At 37.4% G+C, this 22911-nt stretch overlaps 1 protein-coding gene across 1 annotated transcript in view; it reads right to left on the bottom strand.

The window, feature by feature from the left end:
• Nucleotides 1-22911, bottom strand: part of Xrn1 (5'-3' exoribonuclease 1) — a 96592-nt gene that overhangs the window by 64720 nt on the left and 8961 nt on the right. The window contains exons 4-16 of the mRNA XM_050157293.1: nucleotides 22319-22428; nucleotides 22106-22216; nucleotides 20155-20237; nucleotides 17422-17509; nucleotides 17168-17336; nucleotides 15731-15798; nucleotides 15273-15410; nucleotides 13959-14025; nucleotides 13617-13722; nucleotides 11503-11592; nucleotides 8729-8885; nucleotides 6145-6264; nucleotides 2450-2619 (exon numbers count right to left, since the gene is read on the bottom strand). Of these exons, the coding sequence (XP_050013250.1) occupies nucleotides 2450-2619; nucleotides 6145-6264; nucleotides 8729-8885; nucleotides 11503-11592; nucleotides 13617-13722; nucleotides 13959-14025; nucleotides 15273-15410; nucleotides 15731-15798; nucleotides 17168-17336; nucleotides 17422-17509; nucleotides 20155-20237; nucleotides 22106-22216; nucleotides 22319-22428 (1477 nt within the window). The remainder of the gene's footprint in view (nucleotides 1-2449; nucleotides 2620-6144; nucleotides 6265-8728; nucleotides 8886-11502; nucleotides 11593-13616; nucleotides 13723-13958; nucleotides 14026-15272; nucleotides 15411-15730; nucleotides 15799-17167; nucleotides 17337-17421; nucleotides 17510-20154; nucleotides 20238-22105; nucleotides 22217-22318; nucleotides 22429-22911) is intronic.

The raw sequence follows: 22911 nt of genomic DNA on the forward strand, positions 1-22911 counted from the left end.
GAGTGGGGGGAGGGGGTGATGTGTGGGAGGAGGGGGAGGGAAATGGGAAACGGGGAGGAGGCGGTAATATTTTCAAAAAATAAAAAAAGAAAATCAAAAAAAAATAAAAAAAAGAATGGGTTTATGATCTAAAAGCAATGCTCAAGTTTTGGGAAAAAGGTCTTTAATAAGTAAAAACATGAATTCTGGGAGATATGGGCAGAGCCTGTCTCAGCAGACAGCAAAGGATCACCAGGCTGTAAAACCGCATCATTCCTAGCGTTCCAGGAAGAGCAGTTGCGCACCTCATTCCACTGCGGAGGTAAGCTGTGTGTTTAACTTTCCTGGCTTCTCCAGTGCCTATCTGTGTGCACAAGGCTGTAGTTGGTTTTTATTACTCTTTGGCTATTTGGGGGGGCTTGCCACCCAGCTCCCAAATAAATCACACAGAGGCTTATTCCTTTTTATGAGTGCCTGGCCTTAGCTTGTATTATTTCTAAGTTTTTCTTAAATTACCCTGTTTCTATTTAGCTATATTTTGCCTCTGGACTTTTACCTTTCTTTATTGAATATCTTTTTCTTTTCTCCTTACTTGTGGCTGGCTGGGTGGCCCCTGGTGTCCTCTTCTCCTTCTCCCTTTCTTGTTCCTCCCTCTTCTCTTTTCTCTCCTGTTTGTTCTCTGTCTGGCAGTCCCACTTATCCCTTCCTCCTGCCTAGCCACTGGCCATTCAGCTCTTTATTGGATCAATCAGGTGTTTTAGACAGGCAAAGTAACACAGCTTTACAGAGTTAAACAAATGCAACATAAAAGAATACAATACATTTTTGCATCATTTAACAAATATTTCACAGCATAAACAAATGTAACAAATCTTCAATTAATATTTCCCAACACAAGGCCTTTCTGCCCTCAACAAACAAACAAACAAACAAAACAACAAAAACCAACTCAGGGGCCAATGATGTAGGTAAAGGCACTTGCTGCCAAGCTTGACTGATACCTTGTGTTTAATCCCTAGGGCCCGCATGATAAAAAGAAAGAACTGACTCCTAAAAGTCCTCTGATCTCCATATACTCATAGCATACTTGTGTCCTCCCCCCCCCCTCTCCCACACACAAACACACACACAAAGAAATGTACAAAATGTAAAATAAAACAAAAATTCTAAAATATAACAAACAACAAAACCCTAAAATAAAGCAAACAAAATCAGAAAACTAAGAGCAATCCAGCCTCTCTACTGCTACTAGTCTAGGTACAATTAGGTCTGTAGATTACTAAGTAAAGGTTTTTAATCCCACTATTTTTAAACAAGCTACATATAATTTATTTATTTATTTAAATCGAGGGGCCTGTTGGTAGTGATGTACACCTTTAATCCCATTACTCTGGAGTCAGAGGCAGGTGGATCTTTGTGAGTTTGAGGCCAGCCTGGTCTATAAAGTGAGTTCCAGGACAGCCAGGACTCCACAGAGAAATCCTGTCTCTAAACAAACAAACAATCGAGGAGTAAGGAGATGGCTCAGGGAGTAACTTGCTTGCTTTCCAATTTAAGGATCTGAGGATGATCCTAGCATTTTCTTAAAAAGGAGGGCGTGGCAGCATGCCTCTGTAATCCCAGTGCTGGGGAAGGCAGAGACAGGAGGACCCCTGCACTTGCTGGCCAGTCAGTCTAGCCAGATTGGTGAGTTCCAGGTCCAGTCAAGAACCTATCTCAAAAACAACCAAAACCAAACCAAACCAAACAAACAAAAAACTAAAAAACCCTTATACATAAACACAAAGGGAAATGTAAATCTATATTTCATGTTCTAAAGGAATAACATTTCATAGTCTATTTTATTGTTCTTTGTACTTGAAAAAAATACCATTCGCTCAACGGTCATTTATATACATGGTTTTTAAGAAGGCAAGAAAAGAGAAAAAATAAAGATGGGAAGAGAATGACAAAAACAGATTTAAGAAAGGAAAATGGGGTTCTCAACTTTTTTTTAAATCTCTGGCTCGGTAGTTGATGACTGTAAGGTTAAGTTATGTTTATCAAATATTGCTGGCAATAGAGACATGAACAATGAAAACAAAAAATCACAAAAATTTAATACAGAAACTGTTTAGAGATAAAGTGAGAGATATACTAGACAGAAAAACCCACAAAGCTGTAGTAGAAGGAATTAGCGTCTGCTCCAAGGAGAGAGCGACATGGTCCAGGGAGAGAGACGCTTTGATGCTGAGCAGCTGGCTGTTGCTCAATAATTATTAATTTCATTTTGAGACCGGGAATCATTATGTTGTTGATCTTAAATTCCTGGGCTCAAACAAGATTCTTCTGCTTCAACCCCCTAAGCAGCTGGACTCTAGGCTTGAACCACTATTCCTAACTTATTGGATATCAAGTAATTGTCACAAATATGACACACAAAGACTTGAACATCTATAAGAAGAATTCATAAATTACCAAGTAGCATTACCTCGCACAACACCGTTCTATGGCAGGGAACTTTTCTGGCCATGGAGAGGAGTAGGTGAACTCTGTGTCTCTATCATACCAGCACATTAGACATTCACTGTGTTGGTTTCTTTTCCTTTCTTCCTTTTTGAGGGAGTGATTACATGTCTCCATGGCTTCCAACAATCGTTTCTGATGTAAATAATAATAAATGATTAAAACAAACACCGTAATCTCAACATACAGAAAAGTATTTCCCCTTTGTACACTACTAGGCTCTTAAAAATAACATCATGAGCTGATGGGGTAGCCCAGTAGGTAAGGGCCCTTGTTGCTGTCTGATGACCTGAGTTCAATCCTTTGGAAATAATCAACTTTCACAGGTTGTCCTCTGACCTCTACCTGTGGAACATGTGTGCACACACAGTGACAATAAAATTAAAGCAAAACAAAGAGTTCAGTGCCATTCTCAGGCACATAGCAAGTTCTTCACCACCCTGACTTACAACATAAAACACAAAACAAAACAACAAAAAAGGTCCTGAGAGAAGAAACTATGGAGTAAGAAGGCAATCTAGAAGCTGTCTGTGTATAGGAAAAGATTTAGCGTAAGAAGTAGACTCGAATCCAAAGACAGACAGACAGGAGAACTTGAGAGACAGGTTATGTACTGAAAAGAAGTTCACCCAGCTGGGCATGAGCTGCAATCAGGAGACCAAAGTACCAAAACGAAGAATCCATGGGATAAAAAAACAAAAACTGAAAGTATAGGCTAGCTATTCAATGACATTATATCAGAGTATTCTCAACTGTAGAGAAGACATGAACACCTAAACATAAGAGGCATTCAATTTTTACTCATTCACGGATTAATTACTGACTGATGTGCACACACGCAGGTATGCTTGCCTGTGTGAGAAGGGAACATTGAGTCTTCCTCTATCGCTCTCCACTGTATAAATGTTTTTATTTTACTAGGCTTAACTTACTTATTTTATGTGTATAAGTGTTCTGCTTGCATGTAAGTTTATGTCTGTTGCCTGCAGAGGCCAGAGGAAGGTGTCGGATCCCTTGAAACTGGAGTAACAGATGGTTGTGAGCAGCCATGTGGGTGCTAGAACCGAACCTAGGTCTCTTGGAAGAGATGCTCTTTACTGCTAAGCCATCTCTCCAGTCCCAATTTTTGTTTATGAAAATTAAAGTATTTAGTGTGTAAATATGTATGTACATATGTATGTGAATGCGTAGATGCCATAGCACATGTGTGGAGGTCAGATGAAAGAAAAGTAGGTAAAGAGCCAGGTGGTAGTGGCGCACGACTTTAATTCCAGCACTTGGGAGGCAGAGGCAGGCAGAACTTTGTGAGTTCAAAGCTAGCCTATTCTACAGAGTGAGTTTCAGGACAGCCAGGGCTACACACAGAGATACCCCATCTTGAAATTGAGACATCCCCCCTCCCTGCAAACAAAGCAACAACAAAAAACAAACAAATAAAAAAATCTAAACCCAAAAAAACAAAAAAGAAAAGTAGGAAAGAATCTATGATGTAATATAGAAAACCAGAAAACCTCTAACACTAATACAGGAGAAAGAAAGAAACAAAACAAAACAAAACATAACAAACAAAAAAACTCAAAACCTAGTCAAGTGGTGTACTCCTCTAATCCCAGCACTTGGAAGGCAGAGGCAGGCAGATCTCTGAGAGGCCAGTATGGTCTACTGAGTGAGTTCCAGGATGGCCAGGGCTACACAGAGAAACCCTGTCTCAATAAACAAACAACCCTCACCCTCCCACCCAAAAACCTGATCCAACAGTAATAACCTTCTATGTAAATGGCCTTGACTCAACAACAAGAGAAAGAGAGGAAGAGAGAAAGAAAGACAGAAAGAGAGAGAGAGAGGAGGAAGGGAAGGAAGGAAGGAAGGAAGGAAGGAAGGAAGGAAGGAAGGAAGGAAGGAAGGAAGGAAGGGGCAGGGCAGGGCAGGGCAGGGCAGGGCAGGGCAGGGCAGGGAAGGGCAGGGCAGGGCAGGGCAGGGCAGGGCAGGGCAGGGAAGGGCAGGGCAGGGCAGGGAAGGGAAGGGAAGGGAAGGGAAGGGAAGGGAAGGGTAGGGAAGGAAGAAAAAGATGCAGACTATAGCTGACTGGACTGAAAAACAGGATTCAACTGTTTGTTGTTGCTAAGAAATACCTCACAGATTGAGATTCCAGGGATTTCAAATTAGTCTATCAAGTGAATAGAAGGAAAAGAAGCTTTGTAGATAACCTCATATCTGAAAGGGTAGACTTCAAATCAAAATTGGTCAGACAAGGTGAGAAGGCCATTATATATTACAGAAAAATTAATCAGGATGACATAATAATTGAGATACATGCACTAAATGTTGCAGCTCTCTTTCATGAAATAAGACAGCAGTAGGCATAAAAGGTCTCACAACTCTTGATAGAATAATAATGATGACTTTAGTACTTCACTCTCATCCACACAAAAATGAACAGAATCTTCAGAGAATCATAGATCAAATGGACTTATGAGGTATCTATCTACAAGAGATACCAAATACACATTCTCAGTAGTCCATAGAACCCTCTCTAAAACCCACCACATTCTTGGCCACAAATCAAGCCTTCACAAATACAAAAGAATCAAGGTATACATGTAGGATACCCAGTAATCCAGCACTTGGAAGGACCAGGAGTTCAAAGTCATTCTCAGCCTGGACTATGAGACTGTCTTAAAAAGCAACATGAACTGGAATAATTCCTTGTATCTTATCAGATCATAGTGGAATACTAGACACTAACAGCAAAGAGAAACTACATGGAAACTGAATGATAAAAGCTGGCATGAAATGGGTGACTGAAGAAATCATGGGGGAAATTTAAGGTTCTAGAATCAAATGAAAATGAAGGCACAGCATTCTCGTACAGCTAAGGGAGTCCTAAGATGAGAATGGACAACTATGAAAGTCAGTGATCTCAAATAAATAATCAAACAATAAACCTTGAGCCTTTAGAAACCAAAGAATAAGGCATATCCCACACAGTAGGTGGCAAGGATTTTCTGGAAGTACCCTAAGGACACAGGCTATAAGCCCAAGAATTCAAGGAGACTGAGTCAAGTCAAGTTTATAACAGTAAAGAAAACCATTTGCAACGTTAAGAGACAACCTATAAAGTGGGACAAAGTCCTTGCTCACTATACATCTGATAGGGGATTGATATCTAGAAATTAAGTGACCCACAAAAATTAAGTAGAAAAAACAATTAATGAATAAGTAGACAAATGGACTAACCAGACAATTCTCAAAAGAACAGATACAAATAAAAATAATATAGCTAATATATGAAAAAATTCTCAACATTCTTAGCCAACAGGGAAATACAATTAAATGAACTTTGAGTCTATCTCACCCCGATTAGGACGACAAACATTAAAACAAAAAATAATAGGGGCTGGGAAAATAGCTCAGTTGGTAAAGTGATTAGCTAAAAAACATCAAGACCTGGTTTGGTTTCTAGCTTGCCCATGTAAAAAGCTGGACATGGTGGTGTAGACACACTTGGGGTCTACGTGCTGGGTAGATGGAAACAAGCAGGTCCCCTGCTAGACCAGGGGATGATGTCTGAAGAATGACACCTAAGATTATCTTTGGCTTGTACACACACATACACACATTAAAAGACTGTGTTTATATGTACTAATTTCATATACTGACCTCATCAATAAAGGGTATTAATACCACAGCTTCCCATTCTTGTTGTTTCCCATTTAGATCAGTTTTAAAATCCGGTGGGTAATATTCTATAATTGGTGAGTCTTCGCTGGTCATCAAATGCTGTGAAAATGTAAATAGGAAAATAGATAAAAGAGACACTATCATTACAACAATTCATTAACATATAGAACATTTCCTTACCTTATTAGGTTGCAACAATGTATGTGGTACATTATTGCTTCCAACTAAATGAATCCTTTTAATTTTCCTTTTTTCTGAGACAGCATCTCCCTGGTCTTGAAATTAAGACCCACCTGGTTGCAGATTCCCCAGTGTTGGAATTACAAGCCTGTGTCAGCTTGTCCAGCAAACTGTAAAAATTTCAATTGTATTTGATACTCATTTCTTTTCTGCTTCTTTAACTTAGTTACGGAGCAAAACTACTTTTATTATGAATGACTTCTCTTTCTCTCTTAATTCCTGTCTTGAGACAGAATTTAAGTAATCCAGGTTGCCTTGAACTCAAGAGTCTCCAGCCTCAGTCTCAAGAATGCTGGGATTATAGGTGCACACCACCACATTCCTGCTACTATTAGTTTTAATTCTGCCATCTTTACTTAGAAACTTGTATTACATTTATTGTGTTGTGTGTGTGCACATGCATCATGGTGTGTATGGAGGTCAGAGGACAACCCATGGGAGTCCATTCTCTCCTTGCACAGTGTGGATACTGGGGATGGAAGTCAACAGGCATAGCAGCAAGTACCTGTATTTGCTGAGCTTCCTGTCAGCCACAGTTTTATTTTTCTATTGTCTTTTCACTCTATAACGTCACCTAAATTCTGTTCCTTTACTTACAAGTTTAAGTTTAGTTCAGTTCTTTTCACATTTTTCCAAGAGTTTTCCATTTCAATCTCAAATAAACTATTTATTTCCATGCCCTAATCAGTGGATTCTAGTAATATGATTACTAGCATCAAAGATAATCTAAAAAGAAAAAAGTAAAATCTAAGACCCACAATACCATTAATAACAGACCCACAATATCATTAATAACAGAGTCTGATAGCAAACATTTTTATTATATTCTATAAAAGAAGTAAACAAAGAAAACATACCGATGTCTTATGCAAAAAAGGATTGGGAAGTGAAAGGGAAGATTATAAATTTAAAAAATGAAGTAACATATTCCTAAAATGATAATATAAAATTTAATTGCTATTGCATGAACACTAAACAAACACAACAAATGTGATCATAACATACTTATTGGCTAACAGTGGTATGCTACCAAAAGTTTAATGTAACTGAAGGAAAAAAAAACAAACAAAAAACATTAAAGATATTTAAGAAACAGAGGCTGAAACCAGGGTTGAGTATAGGTTAGGGCTCTGGAAGAGGCAAGAGGGACCATGACAATGTTAAGAGCAATGGGTTATGTATGTACATCTACTCCAAATTGTGAGAAGACCAGACATGGAATGAGAAGTTCGGACACAGACCCTACAAAAACCAAATAACTTTTATAATATGCTTAGTATGTTTAGTGTGCTTCAGAGACCCTGTCTTTCTTTAATTATGTGAAATATATTAGTAAGAGAAAGGTCCTTCAATTTGATAGCTGGAATGCTTAAAGCTCTCACTTTATCCTGAGGTGACACTGGTGTAAGACAAGTCACTAGAACCGCCCTTATTCACTGGGGGGTGGTGGTGCATGCCTTTAATCCTAGCACTCGGGAGGCGGATCTCAGTGAGTTTGAGGCCAGCCTGGTCTACAAAGCAAGTTCCAGGGACAACTAGAACTGTTACACAGAGAAGCCCTGTTGGTGTAGGAGGTTCTTCTGTTTAAGTGTTGCTTTCATTGGTTAATGAATAAAGAAACTGCCATGGTCTAGTTGATAGGGCGAACTTAGGTAGGCAGAAAAAAATAGAACTGAATGCTGGGAGGAAGAAGGGCAGAGAGAGAGAAGCCATGAATCCTCCACTAGACATGGATGCCAGTTAGAATCTCTGGTAAGCCACTGCTATGTGGCGATACACAGATTAATGGAGATGGGTTAAACTAATATGTAAGAATTAGCCAAAAAGAAGTTAGAGCTAATGGTCAAGCAGTGTTTTAATTAATACAGTTTCTGTGTGGTTATTTTGGGTATAAGTTTGTCCCGGTTTGTGGCCGGGACAAACAAGGGGCCCTGTCCTTTACAACACCCTGTCTTAAAAAAAAGCAAAACAAAAACAAAAAACTCAAAATAAGTATTGTCTAAGATAAATAAAAATTCATTTCTTAAATTATTTTGGGCAGCAGTATTTTCAGGTTTATATGAAGAATTAAATACAAAAAAATTATATAAGGTGTTGGAGAGGTAGTTTAATGGTTAAAATCCTTGTCTTTCCAGCACCTATATGGAAGCTTACAACCATACATAACTCCAGTTCCCTTATTCAATGCCCTTATCTGTCTTCTGTGGGCACCAAGAATGATGAGGTACATAGACATACATTTATGTAGGCAAAATGTACATACATATAAAAATAAATCCTTAAAAAAGAATATTAAGAAAACTCATTCAATTCCAAAACCTACCTGGTAGCAGGTAGGAAGCAAATTTTTGCTAGCTGATGGGAGGACGGCAAGAAGCTGCTCGAATGGCTTGAAGGGTTTCCCCAGTTCAAAATGGATTTTAAGAGCGCTGATGTTGCGGATATCAGACAGGAAGGGTGCATAATGATAGGGATAATACCTATGAGAGAAAATGTGTTTTAAACTGAAAACATTATACAAAATGGCCAATATTGAACATTTTCCTACATTTATTTAAAAATACACAGGTATAATTAAAAATGTATCATACATAATTCTATCTCTTGAGTATAAGAAATTAGCACCTCTATAAAGCTTAGCTCACATGATAACAATAAATAAAATATTTTCATAAATATATTTTGATAAGTGGGAACTTAAGAGACAGGGTACCTAGGAAGGCAGGACTGGCTTCAAACTCACAACTTTCTTAAAGTGTGCATTGGGACTGTTTCTTTTTAAGTCTCAAGTAGAGATCACAAATCCTTCAATCAATACACTGAACAATGAGGTGGTCAGAAGCGTCATTCTAGTCACTTGAACCTGGGACCTCTCCGCAACGGGCGGGGCACTCAGTATTCAGTAGATATTGACACCAAAGCTCTAATCAGCCCCTAAGAAGGATAGTGGGCGTGTACTTATACAGCCATGTCAGTCAACTCTAAGAAAGGTTATCTTTGAATCAGGGTACATGGCACTGCATCTGTGGTAGAGATTAAGCTATAAATCAATCACATACATTTTGTTTATAATATTCCTATCTTTAGTTATAGACATGTTCTAATAAGCCTTTGAACATAAAATTAAAAATATTTCAATATGCTACAGGTGTCTGAATCACTGGACACAGGGAGGCAGACACTCAGGATATAGAGCAAGAAAGGAAAAGGAAAGACTAAATTTTTTAAAAATTTTATTTAGTTTGTTTATGGGGCTGTACAGGTGTGTGGAGGTCAGAGATTTGTGGGAGTAAGCTCTCTCTATCATGTGGGCCCCAGTGACTGAACTCAGGTTGTCAGGCTTGGTGGCAAGTTCCTTTACCTGCTTAGCCAACTTGCTTGCCTGAGAGACTTCCACATTCCTAATTATGGCATTCAGCTGTTCTAGATAGGAAAGTTTAGAAGTCAGAATGGTATGTGAAATAGTGTAAATACACTGATGTTCTAAACAGATAGGCATGGCTTGGCTTTTTGGGATGATTACTTTGGTTTTCTGAGCTTTAATTTCATCTGTGGCAAGTAGAAAATGATGTTTACTTCAAGTATATGAAAATATGGTTTTGAAGTCCCTAATTTTACTGCTTGGCAATTAAACAGCAATTACTGGCATTTAGCCTTCTAAAATAACAAATAAGGATCATATCTTTAAACTTCGCTTGTTCTTAAGAGAGGCCTGAGAACGTAAGAATTTCCTTTCAGCCGGGCGATGGTGGCGCACGCCTTTAATCCCAGCACTCGGGAGGCAGAGGCAGGTGGATCTCTGTGAGTTCGAGACCAGCCTGGTCTACAGAGCTAGTTCCAGGACAGGCTCCAAAGCTACANAAAAAAAAAAAAAAAAAAAAAAAAAAAAAAAAAAAAAAAAAAAAAGAAGAAGAATTTCCTTTCAAAGCTGGCTAATAAGTGAACAAACACCTAATGCCACATCATTCTGCACTGTTGTGAGCTTCCTGATTATGCTCACAGCAGTCTCTACTATAGGGTGCCTTATAGTTGGAGGGTTTATCCTTCCTCTTTCTTTTTGAGGCAAGATCTTGCTGCGTTTAACAGTTGACCTTGAACTTGTGGTGATCCTCCAGCCTGGGGTCAGACACAAGCTGCCACTCTGGATGTTATTCCCCATTTTAGTGAATGAGTAGATGTAATTGGCTAGGATCAGATCAGCCCTACTACTCACGTACAGAAGCCTGGTTCCCACCTGCTGGGCTATTTGGGAGGTTCTAGAAACTTTAGGAGATGGGACTATTGGATTTGGGCCACCGGGACATGTCTTTCTCTCTACTTTCTAGTTACAATGAAATATCAACTTTGCTCTCCATGTCCACCCTGCCATGACACTTTCTTTCCCCATAGCCTAAAGAGATTGGAGCTGGCTGAGCAGAAACTGAAGCCTGAAACCACGAGTCACATGATCTTTCTTCTTTTAAGTTGTTCTGTCAGGAATTTTTGTCAGTGAGAAGAGCTGACCAATATAGAGGAGAAATGGTGAATATTACTTTTTATTAACACAAGCAAAACCTTTCTTTCAGTCACAAATATTAGTTGACTCTTCAGAAATTATTCTTGTTAAAGAGTATTGTTTTTGAGTACACAAAAATGTGGAGACTCTTACAAACACCCTCACGTAACTATCACTGGAACGCAAACACTTGTTAAGATCGTGCCATGAGAAGGGGTTCTCTTATTTTTACTTTCCTGGTGGCACTAGGAATCAACCTCAGGCTTCATCCATGCTAGATGGGGGCTCTATGATGGAACTCTATCCACGATTCTCTCCTACTGGACAACTAGAGTCTGATCCAAGTGATTTATTAAGCTACACCCCAAACCCATGCTGACTCAGACTGCTAAAGTATTTTACAACTTTAGATTAACAAAGGCTAGGGCTATAAATATTTCTCTTGGTTGAAAGTCTTTAAAATATTTTCATTTAAAAACAGATTATATTTAAAATTGACTGTAGACATATATGAAAAATTCTTTTAAGTAGAAATAAAAGGAAAAGAGATGTGTAAATGAGACTCTAATAGTAGGAACCATTATAAAATGAGATGCCTTTACCAGCTCCAGGATTGGACTCCATGATAGTAATAGTGTAAGATCCACTGGATAGCCTGAACATAACAAGCAGCTTGATCAGCCAGGAACTCACTGAAACAGAAAGGGGCATTTTCATAACAATGTTGTTTTCTGAAGAGAGACCAATATATTCAGTGTATTTTTAGTACCTAAACATTATAAACAGAAAAACTACAAAATATTTACAATTCCATCTTGTAATTCCATACAGAATACAGTCACATGAAAGGCTGTTTACAGTTTCCTAAGCCAACTATCAATACAGTTAAATCGGATATGCATGCTTAAGTTGTCATTATGACATAGTTTTGCCTAATGTTTGAAGACTCACCTACTGACCTTTCTACAAAGTGGTATTATCACTCTCCTAAAGTTCGAGGCCAGCCTGGTCTACAAGAGCTAGTGCCAGGACAGGTTCCAAAGCTACAGAGAAACCCTGTCTCAAAAAACTAAAAAAAAAAAAAAAGTGCTATATGTTCTGAACAAGATCCCTCTAGATTTGGGTAAAACAAAGCAAGCCATAGCCTAAAGTAAAAAAATAATCACTTAGAAATTTCCTATCTATTTCTGGTAGGTATGTATATATCTTTAAAATGTTCTATTATCAATTTATATGTGTTATGTGTATATTTGTATGGCATATACTTGTGTGGAGGTCATGAGACAATTTTCAGGAGTTAATTCTCTTGGTAGATGTGTTTTTTAACCTGATACAGAATACTTTCTTACTTCAGACAAGTATTTTCTGATTGTTAAAAATCTGGATAATGGAGAAAACTATTCTTATCTCCTTCTAGCAATTCCTCGTCATTTCCGTCTGCTGCTTTTCGGTCACTGCTGAGACGAGGCCATGCTATCTTGCCCTTGCCCTGTGAATTTCTGGGCTCAGCTTTCCAAATAGCTCCGGTTATGCACTACTAGCCCAAAGTTACCCAATTAAAAAAAGTACCAATGAATGCGTGTATTATAATCATGTGTGATTGTGTTTCCTGTCTTTAGGTTATAAGCATCTTTCTGAGTTGTGGGGAACTCTTTGGAAACACCATTGAATAGCTGTGCAGATTCTGGAGATGGGGAGAGGAGCGATGATGAGCCAGAGTCTTCCTTTATGAAAGACAAAATCTGGCTATCAACTTCCACCTTCTGTTTTGGCCTCCTGACTGTACTCAAGTGTCACAACCCACGGCTCTATAATGGTGCTTCTTATTAGACTTAAAAAAAAATTATTTGGTTATTTCTGAGACAGATTCTTGTAATGTAGCCATGACTAACTTGGAACTCACTTATGTTAAATTTTTCAATTTCAGACTCGTGGCAGTCTTCCTGCCTCTGCTTCTTGGGTATTTCCTAAGGGATTACAGTCACTTGCTACCATGTTGAATCTTAGACATTTATTAGTTTTATCTTTTCTGATATTGGAAATCAAACTTGGGGTCTCACAGAATATAGGTAGTCACTCTTTCATGGAAGGGTATCCTTAGTCCATTTATTGGATATTTAGATTACTTTTAATTTTTTTAGCATTTTAAATATCTTTTTAATATGTATAAGGATGTTACTATTTGCTAATTAAATCTTAAGTAATTTTCTGCATGTGTGATGTGCATGCTTGCATATGTGTGGGTGTATATGTTTGTGTGAAGGTGCTTGTGTACATGTGTCCTTGTCTGCAGAGATCAGAGACTGATGCTGGGTATTTCCTCAATTGTTCTCCACCTTATATGTTGAGGAAGGGCCTTTTGTTGACCCCAGAGGTCACCACTTTGGCTAGTCTAGCTACCTAGATTGCACTGGGGACATCCTGCTTCTACATTCAGGTGACTGCCACACTTGCTTTGGCATTTACACAGATGCTAGAAATGAGAACCTGGGTCCTCAGGTAGTACGCCAAATACTAGCCACTAAGTCATCTTCCTAGTTCATCTTGGCAGCAATTTTTATCATAGGAACAGAACACATGCCAGAATCACTATCATGAAATCCATAATTGAAGACACTAATAAATCTCCCATATTTCATTAAAATCATGTTGTTTTCTGAAGACCTGCAAAATTTACTTTTTCTATTGCAAAATAAAAATAATGAAAAAAACATACTCAGATACTACATCGACTCCCATCTTTGTCATATAGTAAGTTCTCTTATATTGTCTAAATTCAGTTTCAAACAGATCATCATCTTCAGTCTCATCTTCAAAATTATCTGTGAGAAAAACCAGAAAGATATGACTGATAAATATGAATATTGTTTTTTATCTAATGTTGTGATCAATGCATATCAAAATTGATACTTATAAACTATCATGGGAATTTATCCAATCCAATATTGCTGGGTTAGTATTAATAAAGGAAAAGAGAAACAACTACGTGTCAAAGAAATAACATTAAACACAGTATATACTCACCTTCAGAAGAAATAACAAACACATATGTACTCACCTTCAGAAGCTACTACTTCACCTTCACTTTTGTCTAAAGCAGCCAAGCTTAAAGAATTTTCCTGGCCCTATAAAAATTATAAATCATCATAAGATGAATGCTAAGATGTGTTTCCAAGTCAGACATGTAAAAAGATTAGAAAAAAAAACTAAATACAACTGAAATGATCTTTAAAGAATACTCTGTAGCATATTACTTTAAAAACAAGATAAAACCCCCTGAAACTGTATGGTTTTTTTTTTTTTGGTTATCAATTGTTTTATAAAATTATACATTTTTGTTATAGAGCTGACATATAATACATGATTCTCACTAATATAAAAAGTATATTTGATTATATGCACCAAGACCTGCTGTGGGATGTCTTTCTGTATGCTGTGAATGTTTTACTACAATTGGTTAATAAAGAAACTGCTTTGGTCTATGGCAAGGCAGAATATAGTTAGGCAGAAAAGCCAAACATATATAGGGGAAAAGAAGGCAGAGTCAGGGAGACACCATTAGTCACTGTGGAAGCAAGATGTGAGGTAACAAGCCAGGAGCCTCATGGTAAAATATAAATTAATAGAAATAGATAAAGTTTTAAGAGCTAGTTAATAACAAGCATGAACTAATAGGCCAAACAGTTTGTAATTAATATAAACTGTGTGATGACTCAGGAATGGATGGCTGGGAAACAAAAGTGTTGCCTCTGTTTACAAAGACCAAGACTACTTAAAAATTTATCAATTACAATATAAACAAGAATGAAATGATTTTTTTCAATTTACCAGTTTAACATTGTTAGACACCAATTTTGAACTGCTACTAATGCAGTCTGTCTAAGCTGGAATCCATTGAGCATTTCTGAATCTCTGAATCTTGTCATCTTCTAACCTACGTCATCTTCCATGCTCTGCCCACCTGTTTTTAGTTTTATGATCTTAACTCTTCCTCTTGTGTTTCTGACAGCCTAGCTACCGGCAGTGATTCCCATTAGCTTTTCCTTATACTATTCTGGCCTCTACCAGCTCTGGACTGCTGAGCAAACGCTCCAGCCCCATTTACTGGCTTCCCAATAGAGGAAAATGCTATTTCTAAGAAGTGAAAATAAGAAACTAATTTTTCTTAAATACATACTTATGATATGAGAGAAATAGAGAGAGACAGAAACCAAAACAATTCTAGATGCTCATGGAGAAGAAAAAATGAGAACAAACAAGCCCTGAAAACCAAGGACACTGAAAACAAGGAATATTAGTTTTATCACTATAGCTAAAAAACAAAAGAAGGAGAAAAGAAAAAGAAAAAGAAAGAACACCAAAAACTGGCTACCTTTGATTTTCTCTTTTCCTTACAGTTCCTGGCTTCTTCGGCTGCCGCACCTGCTGCTTCGTTGAGATACTTGTTACCAACTTTGCTTTCAAACCACTTGAGGTCCACAAAAACTTCACTGAAGTGCTCTCGATCAAACTGACCAAAAATAATTGAATTTTAAAATGACTTAAACGTGAAAGAATACAAACTAAATTTCTGGAGTATAGAAAATTAGGAGAATGTTTACACATACACACACACACATAAAATATCATTAATGTGGATAATATTTATATATATACACATACAATATCATTAACTCTAAAAATAACTAAAATGAAATAATTCAAATGAAATTATACAGAATGAACAATCAGAACAAAGCTACAGTTTTTTCACCCCTGGCATTAACTAAATGATTAATGACCATTTATAGCTCCCCCAGGATAGGAAAAAAAAAACCTGTTGTTACTTACATCTGATAGTTTCACAAGGTATTTCTCAAATCGAGGTAAGTTGAGATGTCCACTTTCATTAATGTAACCTAAAATGAACCAAATCTAAACTTGTAGTATAAACTGATACTATTTTCTAATAGCACTATAAAATTCTTTCAACAAACTGCTGAATGTAGCATGGTTAATATAAACCCAAAGACAGAAACTGGGGTTCAACCTGAAGGTGAGAAAAGCAAAACAGCTAGCCACTGGCTCTTACCTCTACCTTAGTCTGAAATGGTGATCCTGTCTCCAGAAATCTCAGAATGAGACTGAGACTGAGAGCTGTCTCCTCCTGTACTATATTCCTCTCTAGGGCTAGGATTAAAGGTGTGCACCACTACCGCCCGGCTTCTATGGCTAACTAATGTGGCTACTGGGATTAAAGGTGTGTGTTACTGCTGCCTGGTCTGTAAGGCTGACCAGTGGGGCTATTTTACTCTCTGATCTTGAGGCAAGTTTTATTTATTAAAATACAAATAAAATATCACTACTGATTAATCCTTTTAGCGAAGAAAAGCTTCTGTTTTGTTGTCTAAAAACCAGCTTTAGTTCTTATAACCTTTATATTACTGTATTTTAGGCAATGAAGCAAAATACTGGAAATTATGGTTTATGTAGTAACAACGCTTCCACATTTCCAACCTATCTGTAACAGCACCACGTGTGTTACAGTCTATCTGGATCACATCTGTAACAGCACCATAACAGACTATAACAGTGTTATAGTCTATCTGGATCACATCTGTAACAGCACCATGTGTGTTACAGTCTATCTGGATCACATCTGTAACAGCACCACGTGTATTACAGTCTATCTGGATCACATCCGTAACAGCACCATGTGTGTTACAGTTTAGCTGGATCATTCAATTTGACATGCTAATGTAAGAAAAGGTGTAGCTGGCTGCAGAGGTGCACACCTGTATTCTATCATATTTAGGTTATATAGGCTGTGGCAGGATTTTGATTTGGAGGCTTATCTGAGGATACACAATAAAACTTTGTCTCAAAAAAAAAGTGAGAGAAAGGTAAGGAATAATTTTCTGTAGAGGAATTGTTTACAAATTTTCCATTTTAACTGAAAAAAATTTGTGGTTCCTATTGAATACTTTTAGGTACATTTAGAACAGCTGGATTTCTATGACGAAATATAAACAGAATGAAATGAAACTAATGAGGTTTGCTGGTTTTCTTAAGGAACTGGAGGTGACTTTAGTTATTTAGTGAGTGAGGCTATTAACCTGTAGTCAGTCTCTTTAGGGACCACTGAAAACAACAACCTCGGTGCCTGCCACTTGATTAAAAGAAACCCACAATGTTATCCTAATTTAGTCATGCAGGCAATAATCTAACAAAGAGAGGGAAATCTTTAGGGTGAGTTGGTACTAAATTAGGAGTAAAGTGAGGTCTTACCTCCAAGCTCTGGCAGGATGGCAATGTATGTTCCATAAAGAAGAGGCAATGCATCATGATTAATATGTAAATGAGGTAGATGAGGGATAAAATCATTGCCAACAAGAAATCCCATCAAAATCCAATCATCTATGATTTTTTCAATATCATATTCAAATGTGATCTTTTCCTATGACAAAATGGAGAATAAATTGAAATCCTATAGAAATGTCTGTATGTAAAAAGCTGAAGTCCATGGCTATATTAATACTTACTTTTAATGCTGAAAATTCATAATCAATATACTCTCTCATTAAAGACAAGTGTAGGAGGTGAAATGTCGTTTCTTCTGGTGCACATACCCTGCAATTAGTCAAGTGATCAAAACAGAGTGGTCCAACTTCAAAAGGAAGCAATGACTAAGTAAAAATTATCATTAAGAGATAATTCTTATATTTAAAGCATGTAATTTATATACAATTATCTGAGAATGCCATCATAATGGGTGAAACATGATAAAGTTCAAAATGACTGGTTTACATTATACTTTTGGTAGAAGAACTCGTAAGGTCTAAATACATAATACATATAGAAACTAGTCATTGTAGGAAGTATATAAATTAGTAAGGGTGTGTGTGAGTGTGGACATACACTTTTAAATTTATGGAATGAAGTTTATCTCTTGCATTGATAGGACACTCTGTTGGCTTATACTCCAAGTTTAGCTATAAAGAAGAATATTAGGGGACAGTAACATATTTAAATAGATAATACATAAGCAAGATTTATGGCAAGAATTCAAGGGTAGTTCAACATAAGAAACCAGTATCATATAGCACATGAACAAAGTGTAGGGGAAAATTTTCTGTGACCATTTTACAGAGAAGGCATTTAGCAATATTAAACACTCTCCCATGATAACATCTGAAATGCAAGTACTCAGGAGGCAGAGGCAGAAGGATTATGAGTTTGAGGCCAGTCTGGTGTACATAGAATTTTGGCAAGCTTGGCCTATAGAAATTAAGAGAGAGTGGGCTAGCAGGAGGCTCATTGGGCAAAGATACTTGCCATTAGGTCTAAAGACCTGAGTTTGATCTCCAGAGCCTACTTCTACAGGTTGTCCTCTGACCTCCACATGTGGCACGGCTCTGCATGTGTGTGTGCACACACATTCATTCTTCCTCTCTTTCCCTCTGTGTGTCTCTCTCTCACACATACACACACAAACACAATGTAAAATATACTCTTAAAAAAAGAGAGAAAGCGCTATGGGTAAATTTCCTTAATACAACAAAGGTCATTTCTGAAAACACATAATTACATTATAGAGTGAAAACATTATTCCTAAGACCAGGAATAAGACAAGGATACCTACTTTACCACAGTTATTCAACACACCATAGCTATTCAACACTGTTCTTTAACTCCTAGCCAGGGCAATGAGGCAGGAAAGATAAAGAAATGGAATTAAAATCGGAAAGGGATAAGCACAATTTTATCTGTTTCTGATGGTGTGATTCTACACACAGAGAACTCCACAGAATACATAAAAACACATTAGTGCTAATAAACAAAACATCTACAGGGAACAAGATAGGTAGTACTTCTATACACCATCAAAGGACAAACCAAAAGGAAATAAAGAAAATTATTCCAGGGGCTGAAGAGGAGGCTCAGAAGTTAAGAGGACCTGGGTTCAGTTCCCAGAACCCACATGGTGGTTCACAACCATCTGTAACTCTAGTTACAGGATCTGACATCCTCCTCTAGCTTTGGTGGGCACCATACATGCATGTGGTGTATGTACATATATGCAATCAAAACACTCATGTACCTAAAATAAAGTAAAAAATCTGAAAAACATGATTCCATATACAAATGGCATCCAGAAGAGTTAAATAGTTAGAAATAAACTTAACCAAGGAGTATATCAGAGAAACTACAAAATATTTCTGAAAGAAATTAAAAGGAGACATAAAATGTATACACATGGATTAAAAGGCTCAATATCAAGATGTTGTGAAAGATATACACATTTCTTAGATCTTTCTTAAAGCTACCCCTATCAAAACCCCAATGATGATTTTCACAAAAATAGGAAAATCTATCCTTAAAAAAAATCAAAAAACCACCAAGCTTTAGAGACTATAAATGTACAAAATAATATTAAAAAAAGAATATAAAGGGCTGGAGAGATGGCTCAGTGGTTAAGAGCACTGCCTGCCCTTCCAAAGGTCCTGAGTTCAATTCCCAGCAACCACATGGTGGCGCACAACCATCTGTAATGAGATCTGGCGCCCTTTTCTGGCCTGCAGGCAAACATGTAGGAAGAAACCTGTATACATAATTAATAAATAGATATATTACCTAAGCATAATTAATAAATAGATTTTAAAAAAAGAATATATGTTGGGGTTTCATTCTTCTTGATTTCAATGTTAATCACATTAAAATCTACATGAATACACCAGAAATGGTATGAAGACAGGTATATTAGACTAAGTATATTACTACAAAGAATAAAGTAGAAAATGCAAGAACCAAAACATGAGCAAATGTTTTTCAATAAGGAACCAAGACCTTCAATAAGGAAAGGACAGTTTTTTCTCAACAAATAGTGATACAAAAACAAATACAAAGAACGGAGTTGGACTTGTACCTTATACTATATACAAATATTAATTCAAACCGATCAATGATCTAACTATGTAAGCTAAAATTACGTAACTCAGAGCAGGGCATGTCTCAGCAGCTGAGATTCAAGCCCAGCACTGCAAAAATAACCAAAGCCCCAAACAGCAGAACAAACCCTCCACAAAACTTAAAGAATTAAACATAGGGGTAAACTTTCTGACATTAGATTTGACAGTGTTTTCTTGAATACTACAGACATGAAAAGCATAGGCAATAAAAGAGAAAGATAACTGTTAGAGGAAACATCTGCAGAGCCCATCTGTGAGGACTGCCAGCCGTGCTTCTCTTCTTCCTTCTTCCAACATCTCATTTACCTTTGTGTTTTTTTTCCACCAAACCGAACTTCTTCTCTTAAGAGAGAAAAATGTGCCTCATGACTTGTTAATCCAAGCATGATCTGTTGAAAAATAATTATGAAATATTTCTAGTCTACCTTTGTCCATACCATTAGGTTTACAAAAGCAACTTCATAAAATTTCTATACAGAGAACAATTTTAAAGTCACAATGTAAAAATCAAAATCAAATATGCAGCTATCATAAAATGATCCAACTGCAGGATACGGGCGGAATCAAGAGCACACTTTAGTGGAGCTATGCTCACCTTAGAGCCCAGGAGCCTCGTGACTAACACTGCATCCTCCCCTCCCCCTCCTGAACACTCCTTCGTATGTGAATCACAAAATGTTCTCTGGATTTTTGCAAATTCTTACAGGGATTAGAAATTAGAAGCAGCAACTTTTCCATGCTTCACAAATACAGAAGATACTTAGAGGTCAGGGTAACATTAATATGAAAATCCATTCCCAAATGGAAAAGGGCACTTTAATTTTCTCCTATGTTGTACTCCCTCAATGACCTCAAAAGTCTAGTTAACATGTGAATCAATGGTAATACATATTGCTTCTTTAAATTCTTATTCAAACAACAAAACAAAATGAAACATTTATGAACCAATCAGGAGATGTGGTTATTTATCTTAAGCAATTATTATTATATGTGTAATAATGGCATTGTGGTTAAGTACCTTAAAAACTTGTTCACAAAAAAAAAATTCAAAAATAAGTATTTATTAAGTAAAAACAGTGTATGGAATTTGCTTCAATAACCCATCCTGATTGAAAAGAGGCAAATGACTACATTAAATTTAAGTAAATTAATACTTAAAGAAATTTGCCTTATTCCCAGCACTTGGGAGGCAGTGGCAGGCAGACCTCTGAGTTCGAAGCCAGCCTTGTATACAGATTGAGTTCCAGGACAGCCAGGGTTGCATACAAAAAACCCTGTCTTAAAAAACCAAACGAAACCAAACCAACTCAACCAAACAAAAAACTTAAGGTAATTTAAGGGTACAAGGGAGCTCATTATAGTAGCTTGCTGCTCTTTTTTTTCTAAACAATTTTTTTTTTAATTTTATATACCAATCCCAGTTCCCTCTCCGTCCCCTCCTCCCACTTTCCCCACCTTTCCCTTTCTCCCACCCCACCCCACCCCACCCCCACTCACTCCTCAGAGAGGGTGAGGTCTCCCTTGGGGAGTCAACAAAGTCAGTCACATCACTTGAGGCAGGACCAAGGCCCTCCTCCCTGTATCTAGGCTAAACAAGGTCTCCCTCCATAAGGGATGGGTTCTAAAAAGCCAGTTTATGTACCAGGGATACTGTTTGAGATGGCTCAACTGTTTTGAGGTTAAAAGCACTGGTCCTGAGTTCAATCCCAGCAACTGCAAGGTGGTTCACAACCATCTGTAATGGGATCTGGGGCTTACTGCTCTTGCAGAGGATTCAAGTTTAGTTCCAGGTACCTAGACTCATGACTATCCTTAACTCCAGTTCCAGGGGATCCAATGCCCTCCTCAGGCACCAGATGATATAAATACATACACATACATGATACACATACATACATGTAGGCAAAATACCCATAAAAGGTATTTGAGGCATGGAGCTGTGAATTAGGACGTTTTCATGGCCCTAGGTAAAATAGTCATCTTTCCTTGGCTTCAGCATTTCCTTTTCAGCACCATATTCACAGAACTAGGGTTGCTCAGATTTGTAGACTATACCAACATCAGTTATTTATAGTCTAAGACAAACAAAAAAAGCTTATCTCCCCAATTCTATAGAACTTAGATAATGGCAAATGTAGCTATCATTGCCTTCTGTATTTGGTGCTACAGCCAGTGAACTTCCTGCATTAAAAACTACATCTCTTAGCATTTAGTTCTACGACAGCAGCTTGTAACAACAGGTGAGTGTTATACCTACCAAGTCAGCATCTAAGCCATAAAGACAGTGTCTGGTGTTTGGATCATGATCTGGCTTTGCTTTCTCGGATCTGATAAATTCCATGATTTTATGCTCTCCTTCTCCAGGAGTCTAAAAACAATGTTTAAAAACAAGGTGGTGATATACTATGCTTCAAACTTTTAAAAAAAATTTAAACTTTAAGACATTTTTTAGATGAAAAAAGATGCTAACCTCATGGCCTGAGAAGTAGATGGTAACACCTTGCCATGATTTGTCAGTGGAAATTTTCATATTTACAAAATACTTCAGATGCTCATGCAACCTGGCCATGAATTCAGTCCCTATAAACAAAAAGTTTTAAAAAGGTTAATCTGAGAAAGATGAAAATAGCAAAAACAGTTAAGTTCCCAGTAACAACATATACTCAGTATCTTCAAAACAAGCCCAAAGCTCTCTTATTTATCCTGCAAGCAAGCAACTGAACGTGTCCCCAGCAAGTATCTCCAATGCTTCAAAAGTCACCAGCAATCTCAAACGGAGTCAGTGTCACAAAAGCAGGCATGAGTTTTCCATCACCTACAGACTGTGCTTTAAGTATTTACCTAAGAGCAGTATGAGCTCTAACTCCAACTTTCTACATTTTTGCTGGATTCCTAAGCATATTATTAATTTTATTTATTATATTATGTCTGTGTATGGTGTGTATTGTGAGGGTGAGCATACGCATGCCATGGCACACATGGGGATGATAGGGGGCGGTATTGGTAGTTCACTCTACCCTCTGTCCACGGGTTCTGGGCTTTGAGCACAGGTCAGCTTGTGCG

Source organism: Alexandromys fortis, unplaced genomic scaffold, assembly GCF_014885135.2.
Source record: "Alexandromys fortis isolate MF-2015 unplaced genomic scaffold, M_Fortis_MF-2015_v1.1 scaffold_85, whole genome shotgun sequence".
Taxonomy (NCBI): Eukaryota; Metazoa; Chordata; class Mammalia; order Rodentia; family Cricetidae; genus Alexandromys; species Alexandromys fortis.